Genomic DNA, 22,255 nt, shown 5'->3' with positions numbered 1-22,255 from the left:
TCTATCTGACAGACTTCTTTTTCATACTCCCCGACTCTCCGCCACTGACTCACAGCCTCTCCTACCGAGAGTCTCACTTCTATCACTGAGAGCATCTTCTTTCTCCTGCTGATCCGATCTGGGGCAGTGAGACAGTAACACACTATTGTTGGAAGAACCAATAAAGAACTCTGAGAAAAAGAACTATTATTTCAAACATAGCACCGCTCTACAAGTAAATAGGAAACTGGGAACTTCACTACACACCACATACACTCCATAACACATGGTTAAAAGACATTGTCATTTACAACACCATTTACAAAGCCAAGAGCTCCAACTTAAGCAAATGCAAAACCTATTGCATTTCCAGTGCTTGTTTTCATCTTCCTGTTGTGCCCATACCGTTATGGATTCTTTGTGACATATGATGAAGGACTCTGCACTGCATTTTAAAGAGGCAGATTGTACTGTGTGAATCCCTTTTATGGGCCGGCAGTATTCTGACCTAGAACAGTTTCCTGTATGATGTAATATTTCAAAGTAGCTTGGTGGCATTTGCCTTAAAGGAATAGTGTGTATTGTTAGCCTCTGTGTCTTTAATGAAATTCAGATTCTCTTGGCATAATACTTAGGAGACTCGCTATTCTTCACAATGTAGATTTCTTGTTGGTGTCATTTACAATGTGGATTTGTAGGAGATATAATTTACAATGTTGACTTCTTGTACATACTCTTTACAATGTAGATTTCTTGTAGACATAATTTAGAATGCAGATTTCTAGCAGATATTGTGTGAGCGCAGACAAGGAGCACTGACATCAGGAGAGCAGCACAGCGGAGAGCATGGCCTCTGGCATGAGTCGGAAGGAAATGTATGAGGAGTTCTTTGACCCGCGAATGTTTCTCCAGAGGTACTTTGGACCAGACTGTGAAATTGTGGAAGATTCTATTAATGAACTGTTCCCCGCTTACCTGAGGATCTTATCATCATGTGAGTACTATCGGTGCTACTCCTCACCACATAATGTGTGGTTAATTTTTTACATGTAGTCGGCTATGCTTCAACTCACCTATAATTAATAGACAAGATATTGATCCATGTACAAGAACAGTATTGATTAAAATGATTGTTATTGTTTGAATTGAGTAATTCTGTTTGATATTTCAGATGACTTCATTCAGATATCGAACTTAAGAAATCTTGTTTCAGATCTTGGCATTGAAGCGTCCTTTGAGACACATATGATTAGAATAAAACCCTTTTAAATTAATTCATTATGCGCTGTAATATGCAAGTATGTCATTATAATACAAGTGCCCATACTTCAGTCAATTGGGAAAGTGTTTTTACCAGAAAAGCTTTCGAGAAAGATTTACCAACACGTTTCTGCGTTGAATTCGTGTTGTACCCACAACAAAGGGGCAGTTCAGGCTGCCCTGACAGTATGATGATGTAAATAACTCCACAAACTAACAAGGGAAGTGATGTCTTCTGGTCTGAAGAGTGAAGATGCTCCTGACCCTTGGGTCCCAAGGGGGGTCTGAGACTGGAGTCCATGAAGATTCACGTCCTTCCCCCTTCTCTTTGCGTTTGTTCACCTGCGACCCGACGCTGAAGGAGGGCGCACATCCAGCATCTGTAGGTTACACACCTGCTATGATGAAACAGGCAACCCGTGCTCCTCTCTGCAGACATCGGAGTGCAGGTTATTAGAAGGCTTCTCTAGATGGCCAGGTATCACAAATACATTCTTAATCAACTCGTTTATTGAATGTTTTATTTCTGTCAAACCAATGTTGTAGGCGAGTAGGATCTGCTTCACATGGGTACCCCCACTTTTTGCTGGTGTTTCACTGTTTTTCGACCTTAATCTGGCTGTGGCCCTGCTAATCAGGACCCCAGCCTAGCTGCTTCCTCTCTAAAATGGTTTCCATGTACATTAGGTACATATCTAATTGGATTCTGGAGTGCATTATAAGCCCCTAGTATAGGGTATACTATGTACCTAGGGCATAGGTACATCAGAGGCCTACCAGGGTCTGCAGCATGTATTATGCCACCCCTGGGAAGCCATCCAAAATGACACCACAGGTCTGCTATGGCAGCATGGGTAAGGGTGTGCTTGCACCCCTTACAGTGGTATAGTCTACCTATATCTCTACCCTATACAGCCACATATAAACCTATAAGCCACTCCTATGGCAGGCCTTGACAATCCTGAAGGCAGAGTGCTTGGTTTTATGTGAGAGGGTGCCCAAGCATGAGCTGAGCCCCTCTGCAGCATTCGGAAATACTTCCTTAAGGCTGTTCTGTGATACAGCCATACCATATACTATCAAGTGCATTATAACCTCGCGGTAAATGCTAACTTTGGAATGGCTGCATCAAAACATGTCGTGTTTGGTGTGAAGCGCTTTGGAATACTACCCCCCCGCCAGTTCTGGCGGGGGGGGTAGCATTCCAATTCAAAGCAAGCTTTATTCGGTGCAAGATGTATCACCATAAAAGCATTTTTTTTTAAAACAAAGACAACCATCACAATTAAAAGAGACGAGGATAATGTGCAAACAGTTTCAAAGCAGCAAAAGATCATAGTCAGTAAATTAGTCAAGTGTGGTAAATTGTGCAGATAAGCAGGACGGCGTCCAGCTTCATACGCAAAGGGTGCTAATGCGTATCCCTATGTCAAGTACAGTACAAGATAATCAAAGATGCCCTATAGCATATAGATTCAGAAAGTGCATTGTGCCATTATAGATACATATAAGTATAACATAACATAACAATTAAGTTATGACAAAAAAAAATATAAACAGTACAAGATATTATTAGGTGCCCCAATAAAATACACAAAACATAATATGCAACAGAGCCCGCTTCATGCAATAGCACAGAGTAAATTGTGCACTCACGGGTCCTGATGAGCAATATACAAGATGGCTGCTTATACTCTTCTAGCTAGCACTGTGGCAGTCCTTTTAAATGTAGATTTATCATTCTGCTTCTTGTTGCCATTTAGGATAAAATTTCGTAGTTAAAAATGGATTTGATCGTTATGTATAGCTCCAAAAGGAAATCATTCACGATCTTTAGGTACAGGACACGACAATTATATAAATTAGGTAAAAGTTTAAAAATGTTAGTTAAATTGTTCCATCTAGGAACAACATTTCACAAAAAAGAATAGAACAATGCATTCTAAAAAACCAGTTTAGCAATAAAACATTTTCGCTTCAGGGGACTTTATATAACTGTGTTTTTTATCAGTTTATTACGCTTGTTCCATGCACAACCTAGGAACATGGCCACCCCACAAACCAATGATGGAGTGCCATCTGTTTTTAAAATTCGAAGGGCGGCCAAGTGCTTTGTTGTCCCAAGGTTTCTGCAGACTGGTTTTAACCATCAAGCCCTTGCCGATTTGTATGCCAGGCAAGCGAAAAGAAAATGGGCAATGCTTTCCTCCGGGGCAGGGCAACATGGGCATGATTGTGAGGAAGATTTTGATGAATTCCATTTGGCTGTAAACGAGTTTAAAGGTAAAGAACCTATTCTAAATTTAATGTACAAGGTTCTATCTCTTGGCACTTGAATGAAATCCATATATGGTTCGTAACAGCTATATTGTTTGTGGGAAAAGTACTCCTCAGTTAATTTCCCCAGATGGAGAGTTCTCAGTTCCCGTTCTGCTACCCAATTCCAATAAAGCAATTTGAGATCCTCTTTAGGAGGAGGTATCTGGCTTGCCCATGCCCCGGACAGCCCTAAATCAATTAGCAGTTTCTTAAGATTGGTCAGCCATTTAACTTTGTTGCCCGTGTCTAATGTCAATACCTCTGAAAGTGCGGCTGCATACCCGGAGAGCTTCTGTGTCCGCCGAAGACATGCCCAAAAGAACAGGGGACGAGACCTGGCGATTTCATTAAAGGAACGTCTGCCCATATTAAATAAGATTGGTCTCAGGGGGGTGCTAATGGGGAGTGAAACTAGCTCTCTATTAAATTTATGTTCGGACTTAGAAATGTCATCAGTATTATTGAAGCCCCAGAGCTCCGCACCATATAAAGCCGAGCTCACTGCTTTACTCTCATAGACTGCCAGGGCAGGAGCAACCGGTTTGCTTAGTGATAAGCTCTGTGCTTTCCTAATAGCTCCTGCCACACGCTTGTGGTTTAGTAACATTTTATCTAGGTGGTGTCTCCAGTTCATCTTATCGGAAAGTCGAACCCCCAGATAGTCAAAGGTTTTGACTCTCTCTAACTGGATTCCATCTAAAGTAGGGCTAGATCTAAGGTATTTACGAGAACTAAAAACCATAAACTTTGTTTTTGAGGTGTTTATCTTGAGGCCTCGAATAGTACAAAAAAGATGGAATCGGTCTAATCGCTTCTGGAGACCAACTGGAGTCTTGGAAATAAGCAATGTGTCATCGGCAAATAGGAGGGTCGCGATTTTTTCCTCAGCCAGGGTGGGTGCGTCTGCAGGGTCTTTCCCCAGAAAGTCAACCACCCCATTCACATACAATGAGAATAGGGTGGGGGCCATGACGCACCCTTGGCGGACCCCCCTACTGACAATGATCCTGTCAGTAACTTGGCCCTGGGCACCTCATCTTACACGGGCATAGTTGTCCTCGTGTAAACAGATCAATAAATTCAAAAGTTGTGACGGGGTGCCCATTTCTGCCAAAACTGACCACAGGGTCCCCCTAGGTACCAGATCGAACGCAGTCTTGAGATCGATAAAGGCAAGATATAAGCTGCCCCTACCAATCACTACCACTTTCCAGTAAAGGAGGAACAGCCGAAACACCTGGTCAATAGTCCCGGTGTTCCTTCTGAACCCCGCTTGATATTGGGAGATAATGTTACCGTCGTCTATCCAGTCCTGAATCCTGTGTAGGAGAACCCTGCCAACCACCTTTTGAATGGCATCTACCAAGCTAATAGGCCTGTAATTGGCAGGGTCCTCCCTATCCCCTTTTTTATATATAGGGACAACTTCGGCTCCTTTCCAAGAGTCTGGGACCGGTGCGCCCTTGGCAATTAAGTTGAGCAAGAGCGAGATATATTTGGCCCATCTAACTGGATCTAATCGCAGTAGATCCCCCGGAATTCCATCCGGTCCAGCAGCTTTGGCAGGAACGATGCAATTGATTGCATCTACAGTTTCTGTGATATTAAAAGATATAACATCATCAGCGGGATGTGGATGGTGTGCGTGCTCTAAGGGCTGCAGGTTGGCCAAGGAATCCTGAGATGAGTATAATCTAGAAAGGTGAGCATGCCATTCTAAGCTGGTGATATGATTGGGTATTTGAACGGTACCTTTAGAGTCAGTGGCTTTAATCAAATTCCAAAATTTTATAGAGTCCCTTGGGTTGCAAGCGTCTTTTAATGCCTGCCAGTGTGATTCCTCCCAGTCGCGTTTTGCTTTGTTGATAGTAGCATTATATTCTTTCCTGGCTTCTCTAATTTCAGGAAGTATTTTCCCTTTTAGAGCAAGAAATAGGGCTTTCCTCTTTAATCGACAGTCCTTGGTAAAGCAGGGATTAAGTCCCTTTTTGTTGTTGCATTTACTATTAAATAGTTGCCCAGACTGGAAATGCAGACTCATCTGACTAATAGTTGTATCATAAATAAGGGTTGCCTTAGATGTTGCAAATGGGTCTTTTGCAACGACCTCGAGATCCTTGGTTCTGGTCATCAGAATTTCAGAAATGGAATGAATTTTAAGATCTTGCCCAACAACCTTCGTCCACCAGAGTTGGAGGGGACAACTTCTTTGGTGGTTAAGATTGGATCGATGGTTAAGGCTTGCTCAGGGCATAGCCAAGAATTCTGCAAACGGCAGGACAGAAAGTTATGATCGCTATCCACTGTGGCGCCGATTATCATATCAATGGAGTCGGTCCAAAGACGAATATCCACTAAGATGTAATCGATACAAGAAGTGTGTCCCACTCTATTAAAAGTGTGGGCTCCCAAAGAGTCAGATGAAACTCTGCCGTTCAGTGCTCTCAAACCAAATTCTAGGACAATTGCATTAATTTGAATGGCCACCTGGGACCACTTCTTAATGGGGACTAAATCTAGGGGGGGGTATTCCCCATTGAAGGTCTTCATCTAATGTCCCCAAAAGATCATCCGAACTTAGGGGTTCGAAAGTGCAATTGAGATCCCCTGCTACCATAATTTTCGCAAGTGCATGGCAGCTGCTTAATTTTTCCACAAGAAGTGAAAGGGTAGGTGAAACTTTGGCCGCAGGCATCCCTCTTACATAGATATTAAAGAGTTCGAGGGTTTCCCCTCCCTTTGGCCATTTTATAGTGAGCCACAAGATGTCTTGAGAGGGGACTATATTTTGCTTTACTGTCCTTCCTAGATCAATGCTGACCCACGCAATCAACCCACCCGATGGACGCCCCTTGCCAACATGGACCGCTGGGATAAAGAAGGTGGTGTAACCTGACTTATAGAGTGGAGTCAAGCACCAGGTTTCCTGGAAAATACAAAGATGGTGATCCTCAACTAAGCTGTTCCAGTGGGGCAATAAAAGTTTGTTCTTGAGCCCTGCAACATTCCAAGAAAGTATCTTGAGGGAAGTGTTGCGTTTCTCAGGCACCATAGCCACCGCATCAGTAGCTGTATCCATTATAGATGTCATAAGGTTTGTTTTTGGTTGGACATAACCTAAAATTGTTTGGCCTACCTGAGCTAAATTTGGAGCAACCAAGGGGGAAGCAAGCGCGCATAGTCCCCCTGGAGATGTGGAATCCGAAGAAGAGTTATTAAAAAGGTGGAGATTGGGAATAGGCCCTACACCTGCCCTTCTATCAAAGTCAGCAATAAGTGCTGTGCCATGGTTTCGAGAGCTAGCCGTGTGTGGTGTCTGGTACAGAGGGAAGAAAACGGGGTTGACAGAAGGGACTTTGTCCTGTTGGGAGTATGTATTCTGCCTTACAGACTAAACAGGAATATTAGGTAGTCAATCGTTTTGAGACAATGGTGAGGGAGGATCACACACTAAGAGTTCTTAATGGGAAGCGACTCTTTTCTCAGCTAAAGGTGGAAAGCGCCTAATCTGTATTGAGGACGACTCTGGGGAGGATGTACGATACTCTAGCGCGATCAGATTATCCGCCAGATCTGTGTTTGACAGTGTTAATTCAATATTGTCAAACGCCCCATTTGTAGATGGACACCTGCTTGCTCTTAGAATATCCTCCCGTATGATGGAGTGGCATCCTCTAACATGTCTTAACCAATGGATAGACTTGTTAACTAACGAGTCTTTACACTCAACACTGTGAGTGGCATCAAGTTTGGGAACATTAACCATATAAACAGTGTGCAGTTTGAGAGTCAGGCAATGATGATGTAATACTCCTGAGCATAAAGTGATTGTTGGCTCGAGGATAATTCTCAGGATTGTTAATGCCAGAAACTTGGGGTATCTTACAAATATTAGGTTTGCTTTTATAAACGCGATGAGACGCGTTATCCTGTGCCATTCCAAGCCCTTCACGTTCTTTGCCAATGCTCGGAGATGTACTAGGGGGGCACTGTGAGGTGGTACGATACTGATTTAGGTGACAAGCTAGTGGAGAAGACCTGACTAGAGAGTTAAGTCCTATGATCATACTTTTTAAAGATTCAACTTCAGCTTTAAGGGACTGGATAATTTTAATCAAGTTAATGTCAGAACATTTACAAGAGCAGTTCCCGTTATGATGGATTTGAGGAGATTTTAGCTGTAGTTTCTATCGGATTAATAGTCGGAGAATCTGCTAGAGCTTTGAACCTGTTTGTACAGGGTATTTGAAAGCTGCTTGGCTCATGGTTGGACTAGAAGAATCAGCCTGTAGATCCAAAACGGTAACTACAGGTTGTTTGTGGCCCAGAGATTTGGCTAGTTGTTCGTCGGAATTACGAGAAGATTTCTTGAACATTGTTGGTATAACAGTTGGCGGGCCAGCTTTTATATTGGCTACTATTGGAGAGGGAATGGAGGGTTCGTCAATCAAGAGGTCCTCACATTCTCTAACAAGGGAATCTATCCGATCCATGACACAATTGTCACCAGCAGTTTTAAGAGTATTTCTGGCCTTTTTCGTCTTCCCCACAGAACTATTAGAGCAATTTCCACCCCCGACCCCAACCCCCTCCATAATTTTCCGCTTCCCCATGGTTAGACAGAAGCAAAAATACAGTAACCCAAGGGTACAAAGTCCGAAGCAAGATGGAAATGCAATTTAATTAGTGTACCTTGAGTCCCTTTGAAATTCAAAGGAGCATTCAATTGTCTCTCAATGTTTTTAGCAAGGCGATCTTATGGTCACAATACCTCTGATATGTCTGGAACTTGCTGGCATGCGGAGGTGAGAGTAAGAGAGTGGGCCCAGCCCAGCCACATCCTGGCAGTAACGGGCAAGGACGGGCCCGCCCTTGGCCCGGGCGCAGCCCGCGCGCGTCCCACGCCGCGAGTGTCTCGAGCGCGTTTTGAGCGCGAGGCTGCAGTTAGTTCCTCCCTCCAGGGAGTAAAGACCTCTGGGACTTGGAGTCCCTGGTGCGATGCTGGAAAGATGCTGGCAGGGTCAAACAGAGGCGCGTCCCGCGCCGCGGGTGTCTCGAGCGCGTTTTGAGCGCGAGGTTGCAGTTAGTTCCTCCCTCCAGGGAGTAAAGGCCTCTGGGTCTTGGAGTCCCTGGTGCGATGCTGGAAAGATGCTGGCAGGGTCAAACAAAGGCACGTCCCGTGCCGCGGGTGTCTCGAGCGCGTTTTGAGCGCGAGGCTGCAGTTAGTTCCTCCCTCCAGGGAGTAAAGACCTCTGGGACTTGGAGTCCCTTGTGCGATGCTGGAAAGATGCTGGCAGGGTCAAACAGTGGTGCGTCAACCCTTCTAGAGGGAGAGACATGTTCACACTGACTAAACCTGGTTAAATCCTTTCTAAGCCCTGGCATCACAAAATGGATGCCACTGGCACAGACACGGGTCTGGCCTCCTGCTGCTGACCGAAACTCTGGCAGGGGAGGCCTGGACAATAGGTTTCCTGTCACGAGGAGGTGTAACCACCTCCCCAGACAGGCAGATGTGTATTGGGGCAGGGTGGGAGCATTCACAGGATGCTTTTGAGACACTGCCTGGGGCACAGAAGGTGTCCCTGGGCAAAGCCCGGTTGAAACTGGTTGCAGGGGCACTCAGCCACTGCTCTGGCGTGAAACTGGACAAAGGGGAAGGGGTGTAACCACCCCCACCCCAGGCCCACCGATAGGTGGGGCCTTAGAGGTAGTCTTTTTAAAATAAATTTTTTTTTAAGGTTTTATATAGCGCTGGCTAGACCCAGAGGTATCAAGGTTGGTGCTTCTAAGAGGTCGAGTGGAGCGCGCAGTGTGGAGTTTCTTTGAGAGGAAATGTGGTGTGTTTTGGTTGAGGACTTTATGAGTAATGCAGGCGGTTTTGTAAACCTAAACTTAGTATAAGTATAGGAACCCCATCCCTAGGACTTTAGATTACCCTGGACGAACCTCTGAAACATATATCCTGGACCTTCGACTTTCTATCTCGACTAGAAGACGGAAGAAATCTCCCTTGGGGTCAAGGAGTGACTCCCCTGCTTTTCAGGCACCAAAGATGCAACTGACCGGTCTGCATTGCTGAAGCTCCCGCCAGACGCCGAAGTCTCTGCATCACCAGAGGTGGATTTCCAGGCTTCCCCGAGGCTACCCTGAGTCCCTAGCAAAGCTGAGGCCCGTGGCTATCGTGGGTAATGTGGAACCGTGACCCTGGACACCGTGAACTTTTGCAGCAACAACACCTTCCTGGTCATCCTCGAAGTTGTGCTTTGGGCTCCGAGTAGCCCCAGCCTTGAGCACTTCCTGCACCGAAGATTGTTGGCCTCCACTCCACGAGTGACCCATGGGCCAGCTCCAAGTGCGACCGCTCGAGGCTCCTTCGCGATCACTAGCCCGTTGGCTAGCAGGTCCCCACGAACGCAGCTCCACTTCTAACTGTGCTTTTCTGGTTGCTCCAGACTTGTGCTTACTTACCCTCGCTGGTGAGTCCATCAGACCTTGCTGAGACTTGCCGTTGCCAAGACTTGTTGGGTACTTTCTGGTCGCCGACACCGCAGCACTCGACAGACTATGTGGGACAGCTCGAATCCGGCTCGTGGACTTCGTCGACGCCTCCTGGACCTCGTGGCTGAAGAGTCAAGACACTCGACAACTCACCTGAAGCACCCGACATCTGTGGGCACTGGTCCATCCTGCCCTAGGTCACTGGCAAGTGACCCAGACTCTGTCCCCTCTGCTTTCAGGTTCCTTACATCCTAGATCCAGGCTTGGATCTCTCCAGACACTTCTCCTCTTCTCGGCAGCAGCAGTTGTTTGCAGGCTTCCATTGGAATCGACGAAGCGACCCGACACCAAAAGGCACCTATGCACCCGGCTTCCCTGGCTGAGGTAACTCCAGTACTCTGGTACTCTCGAGGGTGCTTGCCCTAGAACTGTCTTAGTCCAAAAGGGTTTGGTCCTAGTTCGATTTGAAGTGTCCCTAATCTTTAAAATTCCAACCGCGACATTCCCCATAGAAAGTAATAGAAACCCACGGTTGTGTTTCCACACTGGATATGGCTCCCGTGGGTCCCCGACGTCCCTACCTTGGGTGGTTCCTTGGGGTTCCAGCGATTTTAGAGGCGATAGGCACCTTGCCTATCTCAGTCGTGGTTCTTATACCACTATTTTAGTATACGGTTTGGTACGCACCTGGGGCCCAAATGTGTATTTGAGTTTTTACTGTTGCTTAAACACTTGTAACTAAAGTACTTCGAACTCCAGTCTCATAAAGAGACTAGAGGGGTGTGATTAATCTTAAATACATATATTTTGAATATATACCTGGCGTGGTTGTTTTTTCATTTGATCATTCAAGAGATTATAGACTGGTAAAACAAGCTACTTTACATTCCTTCAAGACTTAGCCTGAAGGCTGCTATCCATAGCTACCACTAGGATAGCTTTCATTAAAGGTTGTCTTTAACCTATAACCAATAAGGGGTTGTTTGGACTGATACAAGGTGCCCACTAGAACTAGTGGACAGCATATATCAGGCCACCTTCTCACAAATGTGTCCTGTGGATCAAAACTGATGCAAATGACGACACATGCAAGTTACGTTTATGCATGAGTATAATGTACACCTGCCTCACAAGTTCATAACTCTCCATGCCCTATGTACGGGTGTACATGTTAGATGTCACTCATGATGTCCACTTGTGAACATGTTTTCCTATCCTGACCTTAGCATGTGTACTTTACACATCCATAACTGCATGTATGAGCAAGGTCAGGAAAGTTCTTGAATTTGGCTTTTTGTTTGGATTAGATTTTTCGTTTTGCAAACAGATTATTTTCTTTTTTATCTCCTCTCCTGAACACTCTGCTTTGCACACAGTTTGATGCAGTTTGTCTCACTGACAGCAGCTCTTAGCTCTGAATCATGCAGGAATATCTTTCACATGGAATTTACCCATCAGCCCTTGTGCTCACTCCTGGGATCATTCATGTCTAAATTAAGGTCAGAACTACATCCACTCAGACAACACAGGAGTGAGTAGTTGGCTATGACATATGTTACATGCGTTTGCACCCGTTTGACTCTTTCAATTCGAAGTACTTCATGCTACTCTAGAGGCATAAGTCAGGAAACAATCCTTCGTAGCCCAGACCCTTTGTGCATGGACTGTATGCCCTTGATGTACAGAGGGTCATGTGTACAAGAGGCTCTCAGTTACAGACCTGCAGAAGGAACTGCTGCTTCTGGGGAGGCTCTAGATTTGGTAATATTGGTACAGGAGTTTGCCACCAGACCCTATTTATTTATTCATTTTTCAAGCATGTAAGATTTACAAGGAAGGACATGTTATACAAGCTTTGAAGCCTTTTCTGTGAGCCCTGGAGCACTCAGTGATTACAGGGCAGTTTCCTGGGTGGTCCTGGGGCAGTCAGTGCTTGCAGGGCAGTATAATGTGTGTGTCCTGGGGCAGTCAATGCTTGCAGGGCAGTTTCCTGGGTGGTCCTGGGGCAGTCAGTGGTTACAGGTCAGTTTCCTGGGTGGTCCTGGGGCAGTCAGTGCTTGCAGGGCAGTTTCCTGGGTGGTCCTGGGGCAGTCAGTGCTTGCAGGGCAGTATAATGTGTGTGTCCTGGGGCAGTCAATGCGTGTCCTGGGGCCATCAGTCTTTACAGGGCTGGTTCCTGTGTGGGTCCTGGGGCAGTCAGTGGTTACAGGGTCATATCTTGTGTAGTCTTAGGGCTGTCAGCGGTTACAGGGCTGTTTCCTGTGAAGCCCTAGGGCAGTCAGGCATTAAAGGGCAGTATCCAGTGTGGGTCCTGGGGCAGTCAGTGGTTACTGCGCAGTTTTCTGCGGGCTTTTTGGGCAGTCAGTGGTTACAGGGCAGTGGTGTCACACGACCATTACACTGGTGCACTGCACTTGAATAGCTTGGCCACTCCCTTTAGGCGCTTGTCCCTCCAGCTGTCCGGGGGGAGGGGCACAAAGTCATACTCCAGGGGGTGGAGGGCTTTAGAAGCTTAGAGTACAGTAGGACAAGATACCACTCAACAAACCTACTGTCTGTTTTAAAAAAACTCAATATATTATGTGACATGACAAGAATAAGAGGGCATTCTCCAAGCATCCCAGCACTAAATAATCATTCATAAGAGGTGCTCAGACAGGTGGACATGCGGATGGACAGACACACAAACTAAAGAGGCATGTCTTCAGTTTTATTTTTAAAATTCACTACATGTGATACCTTACGTGACTGAAGTCAGAGGGATTTTGCAGTTTGGTGGTGGCCGCAGAGATAACTCTGCCTCCTAAACTGGGCATCTGCTGAGGAGGGGTGAGAGAGGGGATTGACTCTGAGCCCCAGCACTTGAGTCTGTCAGACAGAAAAGATGGGGTGTTTGACAAGATGATCCTATGAACAGTTTATTGACATTGGTAAACATCTTGCAGGAAATAAAGACCTCTTTCTACGGTGCGGGGAGGGGGAGCTGTGCTCTAATCTAGGATGTTTTGGAAAATACCAATGCAAACAATTAATTTTATTTTAAATTAATTTGGTTGCTTGGTGAAAAGTTTTCCATAAACCCAGTGACCTCACTTCTCAAGTTTCCCTGAAGCATCATTTTTCACACTCAGCACAGAAAGCTCTCACAGTGGCCTTGCTATACAGAATCTGTCAAGTCCACAATGGAACTAAAGGCAAAGCCACTGGCAGAATCCACCATTTCTGAGTTCCAAACTAAGAAGTTACCCACCCTAATCCTCACGGGGCGTGGGCAGAGCTGTCAGGGGCAGTCTGACTCTGGGAGATGCATGAAGGCGTCTTTGAATTATGGGAAACAGACCCTGCTCCAGAATTCAGGGTGGAATGCACTTCTACTTTATCCTTAAATTGAACTAGATATTAATATGAAAATATTTCCCAATGCCTGCCGGAGTCGCACAGTAGCAAAGGTTGCACTAGGAGAAGCAAGGCATGCCATTTTTGAAGAGGATGTGTGAGTTCTGCCTCAGCATACAACAGAGGGCACACAATCTGCAATAGGCTTGGGGAAACAATCGATGCACCTGGTGTTTCCCATTCTTTCAGTTAACAGTTGTCATTCATCTGCCTCAAGTGCGTGGGCCCTAGTATATTTTGCTATTATATAAAAAATTATCTAAGTCTGTATTATGGATAGTGCCCTGAAAGTGTAACAGGCATGTACACCCCGCTTGTGTATGCCCGGCACCATGGTACTACAGAAGCGGCCTCAGACACTTGTGCGTTTCCTCCTGCCACACTGACAGCGTTGGTGCACATGTAGTGCCAGTACTAGGTGTTGTTGTATAACTTTATACGATATAAAAATATCATAAAAGTAAGTACATTTACAAGCATCCTAAAATCCATTTATACAACAATGATTTAAAAAGGATATAAAAAGTTTAAAAAAAGTAATTGTATGCAGATGGTAAAACATTGAAACAGTTCAAGATAAGACAGGGACCAAAGCTCATGTTTCTTCAATAACCTGGCTCCTATGAGATTTTAACAATTTGCAGCGGATCATCCAGGCGCATCCCAAAAATTTGGCTACCCCGCATACCACCACCATGGACGAGGCATCGGTTAAGAGGAAGCGGAGTGCCACCTTGTAATTCTCAAACCCCAGATTCCTACAAATGGGTCAGAGCCACTTCCTCCTGGCCGCCCTGTACAATGGGCATGCAAAGAAGAAATGGGGAATGGATTCACTAGGGGCAGGGCACCCCGGGCAGTCAGCAGTTGTTGAGGACTGACAATTCCACCCTGCAACCCAAGAATTAAGGGGGAGGGACCCACACCTAAACTTCATATAGAGCGTTCTATCGCGGGGGCATTGGATAAAGTCAAAGTAGTGCTCAGTTTTTGCCACCAGCTTGTGCTCAAGAAACAAGTTAGTGAGAGAACCTCTCTTGGGATTTCTTGCTTCCTCACCCTTAACCCAGACCCAGTATTCTTTTTTGATAACTTGCTTTGGCGGTGGGGTCTGGTTAAGCCATGCCTCGCCATAGCCAATATCAGTCACCAATCGCTTAAGGTTGGAGATCCATTTGATCTTGGTGCCTGTGTTAATCTTGAGGATCTCATCCAAGGCGTTGGCATAACTGGCCAGTTCGGGGGTACGTCTTAGGCGGACCCAAAAAAGCAATGGCCGTAATCTTGCAATGACCCTAATGGGATGTTTACCCAGATCCATACGGAGCGGTAGCAAGGGAGTGGAGAGAGGGAGAGAAACCAAGCCTCTCAGGAAGTGATTCTCTGATTTCTCGAGATCGGATAGGTTCTCAAACCCCCATAGCTCCGCTCCGTACTGGGCTGAAGGCAGTGCTTTCCCATCATAAATCTCGAGTGCCGGGTCAATTGGTCTGCTGAAGGAGAGCCGCTGTTTTCTTAAAATAGCTCCCGCCACCCTCTTGTGATTGAGGAACATTTTAGCTATGTGATCGTTCCATTTCATCGACTTATTGATCCTGATTCCCAAATAGTCAAAAGAGTCTACGATGTCTAGTGGAGTGCCATTAAGAGAGATGTTATTCTTAAAACTTTTGGATGGGGAGAGTATCATTAGTTTAGTTTTGGAAGTGTTGATTACTAAACCTCGTGCATCACAGAACTGGCAGAACCTATCAAGCAGCTTTTGTAGGCCGCTTGGGCTTTTTGACATCAAGAGGGTGTCGTCGGCAAAGAGGAGAGTAGGTGTTTTTTCCCCTGCTAAAGTTGGAGCGTCTGAAGGGATCTCTCTCAAGTAGTCAACCACCCCATTTATATAGAGAGAGAACAGGGTTGGGGCCAGCACGCAACCCTGCCGGACTCCCCTGTCTACCGCCACCCTGTCAGTCAACTGGCCCTGGTTGCTCCACCTGATCTTTGCGTAGTTCCCCTCATGGAGGTGCATGATGATATCCAGAATCAGGGGAGGAAAGCCCAGGTCAGACAACACCGACCAGAGTTTGGAACGAGGGACCAGGTCAAATGCAGTCTTTAGGTCAATGAAGGCCAGATATAAGCTGCCTTTCCCAATGACAACCGCTTTCCAGTAGATCGTAAAAAAACGGAACACCTGGTCCATCGTGCCGACTCTTTGTCTAAAGCCCGCCTGGAGATGAGAAAGCACGTTTGCTTCGTCCAGCCAAGTCCTGGCCCTCATGAGGAGGACCCTGCCAACCACCTTCTGAATGACATCTATTAGGCTTATCGGCCTGTAGTTGGCAGGCTCCTCCCTATTTCCCTTCTTAAATATCGCTACAACTTCGGCGCCCTTCCATGAGTCTGGGACAGGGTGGCCTCTAGCAATACAATTCATTAAAACAAGAATGAAGACTGACCAGGTTTTTGGGGCATGAAGAAGGAGGTCACCCACAATGCCATCCGGGCCTGCCGCCTTCCCGGTGGACAACCGTGAGATGGCAATAGAGACCTCATTGAGCTTAAAGAGATCCGAGTCCATAACGGACACAGAAGTCACAGCTGATGGAAGAGCCTCAGGTGGAATAGGAGGCGGGGTAGTTGTCAGATGTGGCTGGGGGTTAACCGCACTATACAAGCTGGTAAAGTGTGTATGCCACTGATGCGAGGAGATGTGGTTGGGAATAGGGGCCTCACCCATACGACTACCTTTGTCGATGAGTTCCCAAAATAACGTAGCATCCCGCAAAAGGGCCGCGGATTGGAGATCCTGCCAGTGCGCTTCCTCCCATGTACGCTTGGCTTTCACAATAGACTTTGCGTACTCTTTCCTCGCTTGCCTAACCATAATGATGTTGTTACTTTGGAGGGCAGCTGTTAGCTTACGTCTCGTCACCCTACAATCCCTAGAATACCAAAGGTTGGTGGACCCGCTAATTGGTTTATAAGTATGGGAATCTGGGATACTGAGGAGAAGACCCATTTTATCGATTAAATCTTGGTACTGAAGCAAAAAGGGGGAGTTCTGTGCACCCATAGGGGGCTCTTTGAGGATGCCAAACTCCCTAGACTTCTCCTCAACTAGGGTTTTTATTTTGCACAATTTCTCTTCGTCTTGAGTAACCTTATGCCATTTAAGGTGTCTATTGCAATGAGAGGGGACTACCTCTTTTGTTGTCAGTTTCATTGCATTACCAGGTTTAGGGACCGACCAGGAATTGGTTAAAAGCATGCAAAGCGGATTGTGATCGCTGTCCTGGGAAGGTGAAATTTTCATGTCAACTAAATCATGCCAGAGTCGTAAGTCCAGTAAGATGTAATCTATCCTGGACGGGCAGCTAGCTCTATTGTATGTATTGGCCCCACAGATATCAGAGCGTGATCTGCCGTTAACGGCTCTAAGGTTGTGCTCCAATGTAAGGGCGCACAATTGTGTTGTCCTTTGGGACCATTTCTTAATGGGGGACAAGCTAAGAGGAGGAATAGCAAATTTAGTATCCTGGTCCCCGGTGCCCAAGACGTCCAGAGTACAAAGAGGTTCAAATGTACAGTTGGAATCGCCGGCCACAATAACAACTGATTTGGGGTTGGTTTTAGATAGCTCTCTCTCTAATGATGATATGGTTGGAGAGAATTGAGCCCCAGAAGAGCCTCTGGCGTAGACATTGAAAATTTCTAAGTTGGGGTTATTTTTTAAGCCTTTTATCGTTAAGTGCAAAATATCAATTGAAGGGGTTGGATGAAAGGAAACTACCCAGTTGAGATGAACGTTTATCCAAATGTGAAGTCCCCCCGCAGGACGGCCTTTCCCTGATCTAGTGGCTGGGATAAAATTGGTGGTAAACCCAGGCTTGTGAAGGGGCACCATCCTCCACGTTTCCTGAAACAGGCAGATATCTTGATCATCTATAAAAGTGTTCCACTCAGGGAGCAACAGTTTTTTTTTTAACCCCGCAATGTTCCAGGAAAGAAAACGTAGTGGTCCTTGAGGTTTGATGAACTTTCCGGTATCACCTACACTTACATCGCTAGAGTGGTGAACTGGAGTGCACCCCCACTCTGCTTGCCCCACCCTACTATTGGTTGGGAGGTTGGCTGGGTCGTCCTTTCTCTCCCCTTTGGTAATGGTATCGGGATAAAAAGGAGAATTTTTATCCAGTCAATCAACCGAGGATAGACCTGACTCTGTTACTTCCCCGACTGTTGACCATAATGGAGAAATGCGAAACTGGATTGTCGAAGATCCTGGTGGAGAAGTACGAAATTCAAGCGCCACCATGTTTTCGGCTAGTTCGGCATTGCAAAGCTTGACCTCAATACAATCTGTCTCCGAGCCCTGTTTTTTTATCCTTGTTGCCTCTACCAAATCCTCCCGTATAACTGACCTACATCCCCTCACATATTGTGTCCAATGGATAACTTTGTTAAGAAGGGAATCGTGGGTTTCGTAAATATGGGGGTTTAGAGGTTTGGGGACCCTGGTCATGAAGATTGTGGGAGTGGGGCGCCTTGAGTGTAGATTGCCTGAGTTAGGCCTAAAATAGGGTCGGGAGGGCTGCTCTTCCCTACTCGTAGCCATATCATCATGGTTAGCTTCTGGGAGGAGTCGATCTGAAAAGTCTCCTCTGCTACCCTTTCTGAGGCCCAGACAGGGAGAGGTTTGATGGTATGAGTAGGGGGGAAAGAGGTGGGATTGGGAAGCCCACCTTTAATCCCTTGGTCTTTAACCAGTCCCTGCCTCGGCTTTCCAAAGCTATTTCTCACCGTACCCTGGCAAGGTCGAGTGCTAGGCAATTTGGGTATGGGGAGAGCTATACCTGGAGCTCCACTCCCGAGTAGAATCACCTTTTCCCTCAGCATAGCTAGTTCTTTTTCGAGGGTTTCCACTCTCAAGCGAAGAGCGTCGTTTTGGGGCCCACAGACACTACAACATGCTAGTACTATCTTGAGAGGGCATGCCACACTGACAGCGTTGGTGCACATGTAGTGCCAGTACTATCTCAAGAGGGCATGCCAAACTGACAGCGTTGGTGCATCTTGAGCGGGCATGCCAGACTGACAGCGTTGGTGCACATGTAGTGCCAGTACTCTCTTGAGAGGGCATGCCACACTGACAGCGTTGGTGCACATGTAGTGCCAGTACTATCTCGAGAGGGCATGCCCCACTGACATCGTTGGTGCACATGTTGTGCCAGTACTATCTTGAGAGGGCATGCCACACTGACAGCGTTGGTGCACATGTAGTGCCAGTACTATCTTGAGAGGGCATGCCACACTGACAGCGTTGGTGCACATGTTGTGCCAGTACTATCTTGAGAGGGCATGCCACACTGACAGCATTGGTGCACATGTAGTGCCAGTACTATCTCGAGAGGGCATGCCACACTGACAGCGTTGGTGCACATGTAGTGCCAGTACTATCTTGAGAGGGCATGCCACACTGACAGCGTTGGTGCACATGTTGTGCCAGTACTATCTTGAGAGGGCATGCCACACTGACAGCATTGGTGCATCTTGAGAGGGCATGCCACACTGACAGCGTTGGAGCACATGTAGTGCCAGTACTATCTCGAGAGGGCATGCCACACTGACAGCGTTGGTGCAGATGTAGTGCCAGTACTATCTTGAGAGGGCATGCCACACTGACAGCGTTGGTGCACATGTAGTGCCAGTACTATCTCAAGAGGGCATGCCAAACTGACAGCGTTGGTGCATCTTGAGCGGGCATGCCACACTGACAGCATTGGTGCACATGTAGTGCCAGTACTCTCTTGAGAGGGCATGCCACACTGACAGCGTTGGTGCATCTTGAGCGGGCATGCCACACTGACAGGGTTGGTGCACATGTAGTGCCAGTACTATCTCGAGAGGGCATGCCACACTGACAGCGTTGGTGCACATGTAGTGCCAGTACTATCTCAGGAGGGCATGCCACACTGACAGCGTTGGTGCACATGTAGTGCCAGTACTATCTCGAGAGGGCATGCCACACTGACAGCGTTGGTGCACATGTAGTGCCAGTACTATCTTGAGAGGGCATGGCTCAATGAAAATGAGGGACTCACTCGGTCTCTGCGCCCCTAACCCTATTACGGAAGCGGGCGTGTAGCAAACAAACATACCCTTAGGAGGCGCACTGACAGTGCTCCACATTGAGTTGTGCACTATCAGTGCGACGCTTTCCTGAGGGCATCCCTCTGAAGGGGGAAAAGGACGCCGGATCCCACATAGATCCCCCGTTGGTGAATGCTGTCACTGACTACACCCGTTTGCAGGGGAATATATGTTCCCACTTTCATGTGCAGCTGTGTTGACGCCACTCTGTATTTCACTGAATGCGCTGCCCTCAGAACAGCAGCCGCCTTATTTGCAATTGCACCCAACGCACCTGCTTAAAGGTGTGCAGTAATGCAAACAGAAACAGTGCGGCATGCCTTCGATACGGGTCAGATGTCATTTCACAGTGTTGTATAATTCTGCTGTCAGTTCATATTCTAATCTTTTACACCCCCATCGAAACGCACTCTTTGCCAAGTCCATAATGTCCCAGTTGTCATACTTTGCCCCAGTTCTTTATAATTTGGCCAGCCAACCACCCCATAGGCCATTTTAATTTCTGGGCGGCATAACAATACTCATAATTTGGGGCACCCAAACCGCCTTCCATCAGGGGAGCATATCATTTATTGAGAGACACTTGTTTCCTTCTGTTATATCATATCAAGGCAGTTAAAAATGCCTTAAGTCCTGAAAACAGTCTGAGGAATTAGAATATGGAGAGCAGCAAAGCAATATAGCGCTCTGGGAAGCAGCATCTTTGAAAGAGCTAAGCCGCCCATAGGGGAAAGCAGCAGCCCAGTTCAGAATGGTAAAGAGGACCTGGCGCTGGTCACCGCCTTTCCGGAGTCGTGAGACCGTGGGAGTGGAGTAACCGGAAGTACCCTTCGTTGATCAGGAGGCAGTAACCTCATTGGGAATATTTGGGATTTATCCCAATTCACTTTCAAGACTGATCTAGCAAGAACATAAGATCAAGGGTGGGCACCTGCCTCGCAAGCCCAGCCCATTAACATAAAGAGCCTCTGTAGGTTCAGGAAGGTGTTCTTGCCAGGTACTACCAAGTTTTGGTCATGTTACACCACAGATTGTGCTACCGATACCAGTCAGTTGGCTAGTGCATTCCCAAGTATCCTATAATATGAAATCAGAAGATACAGGTGTCAATAGGTTCCTAGGAGTAAGGGGTCCCTGTCTGGCTCGGGCAAGACTACCAACACCGCTTCCTTGAGAGAAGAGGGCAGCTCTCCTTCTGCATAAGCCTCTGTATAGGTTTGAGCAGGTGTGGGATCAGTTCTGCTCTATAAGTGGAATAAAACTCCAGAGGCCAGCCATCTGCTTCCGGGGTCCTACCCCGTCCCATCTGATATTGAGGATTCCAATCCCACCCGTTGGGGAAGTCACTTCTAGAAAGGGCTGTATTGCAGCTAGCACCTCCCCTTGTGGAGTTTTATACAAGCAGTCATAATACGAGTAAACAGCGGAGTTGATGTCATCCTGCACGTTGATGACACACCCGTATTGGATGTATGACGTTACAACGCACACTTTTACAACGCATGCACTTACAACGCATTTTTTACAACGCATAATCCATTACAACGCATGACATTACAACGCATGACACTACAACGCATTTTTAAAAAATACCTTTACAACGCATTACCATTACAACGCATACTACCTTTACAACGCATACCATTACAAAGCATAATATTAAATTACATTTAAGGTAAGTATTAGATAGTATAGGGGTAAAAATTACTATTCTAACTCCAGGGGGTGCAACAGTAGGGTAAGTGTTGGATAGTATAGGGGTAAAAATTACTATTCTAACTCCAGGGGGTGCAACAGTAGGGTAAGTGTTGGATAGTGTAGGGGTAAAAATTACTATTCTAACTCCAGGGGGTGCAACAGTAGGGTAAGTGTTGGATAGTGTAGGGGTAAAAATTACTATTCTAACTCCAGGGGGTGCAACAGTAGGGTAAGTGTTGGATAGTATAGGGGTAAAAATTACTATTCTAACTCCAGGGGGTGCAACAGTAGGGTAAGTGTTGGATGGTATAGGGGTAAAAATTACTATTCTAACTCCAGGGGGTGCATCAGTAGGGTAAGTGTTGGATAGTATAGGGGTAAAAATTACTATTCTAACTCCAGGGGGTGCATCAGTAGGGTAAGTGTTGGATAGTATAGGGGTAAAAATTACTATTCTAACTCCAGGGGGTGCATCAGTAGGGTAAGTGTTGGATAGTATAGGGGTAAAAATTACTATTCTAACTCCAGGGGGTGCATCAGTAGGGTAAGTGTTGGATAGTATAGGGGTAAAAATTACTATTCTAACTCCAGGGGGTGCATCAGTAGGGTAAGTGTTGGATAGTATAGGGGTAAAAATTACTATTCTAACTCCAGGGGGTGCATCAGTAGGGTAAGTGTTGGATAGTATAGGGGTAAAAATTACTATTCTAACTCCAGGGGGTGCATCAGTAGGGTAAGTGTTGGATAGTATAGGGGTAAAAATTACTATTCTAACTCCAGGGGGTGCATCAGTAGGGTAGTGTTGGATAGTATAGGGGTAAAAATTACTATTCTAACTCCAGGGGGTGCATCAGTAGGGTAAGTGTTGGATAGTATAGTGTAATATTATGCGTTGTAATGGTATGCGTTGTAATGGTAGTATGCGTTGTAATGGAATGCGTTGTAAAGGTAGTTTTTA

At 46.3% G+C, this 22,255-nt stretch overlaps 1 protein-coding gene across 1 annotated transcript in view; it reads left to right on the top strand.

The window, feature by feature from the left end:
* The first annotated feature begins 825 nt into the window (after positions 1-825).
* Positions 826-22,255, top strand: part of LOC146829851 (indolethylamine N-methyltransferase-like) — a 154,437-nt gene continuing 133,007 nt past the window's right edge. Inside the window, exon 1 of the mRNA XM_085606739.1 lies at positions 826-973. Within this exon, the coding sequence (XP_085462865.1) occupies positions 826-973 (148 nt within the window). The remainder of the gene's footprint in view (positions 974-22,255) is intronic.

This window comes from Triturus cristatus, chromosome 5_2, assembly GCF_964204655.1.
Source record: "Triturus cristatus chromosome 5_2, aTriCri1.1, whole genome shotgun sequence".
NCBI classification, from domain to species: Eukaryota; Metazoa; Chordata; class Amphibia; order Caudata; family Salamandridae; genus Triturus; species Triturus cristatus.
This window is presented reverse-complemented; position numbering and strand designations above follow the sequence as displayed.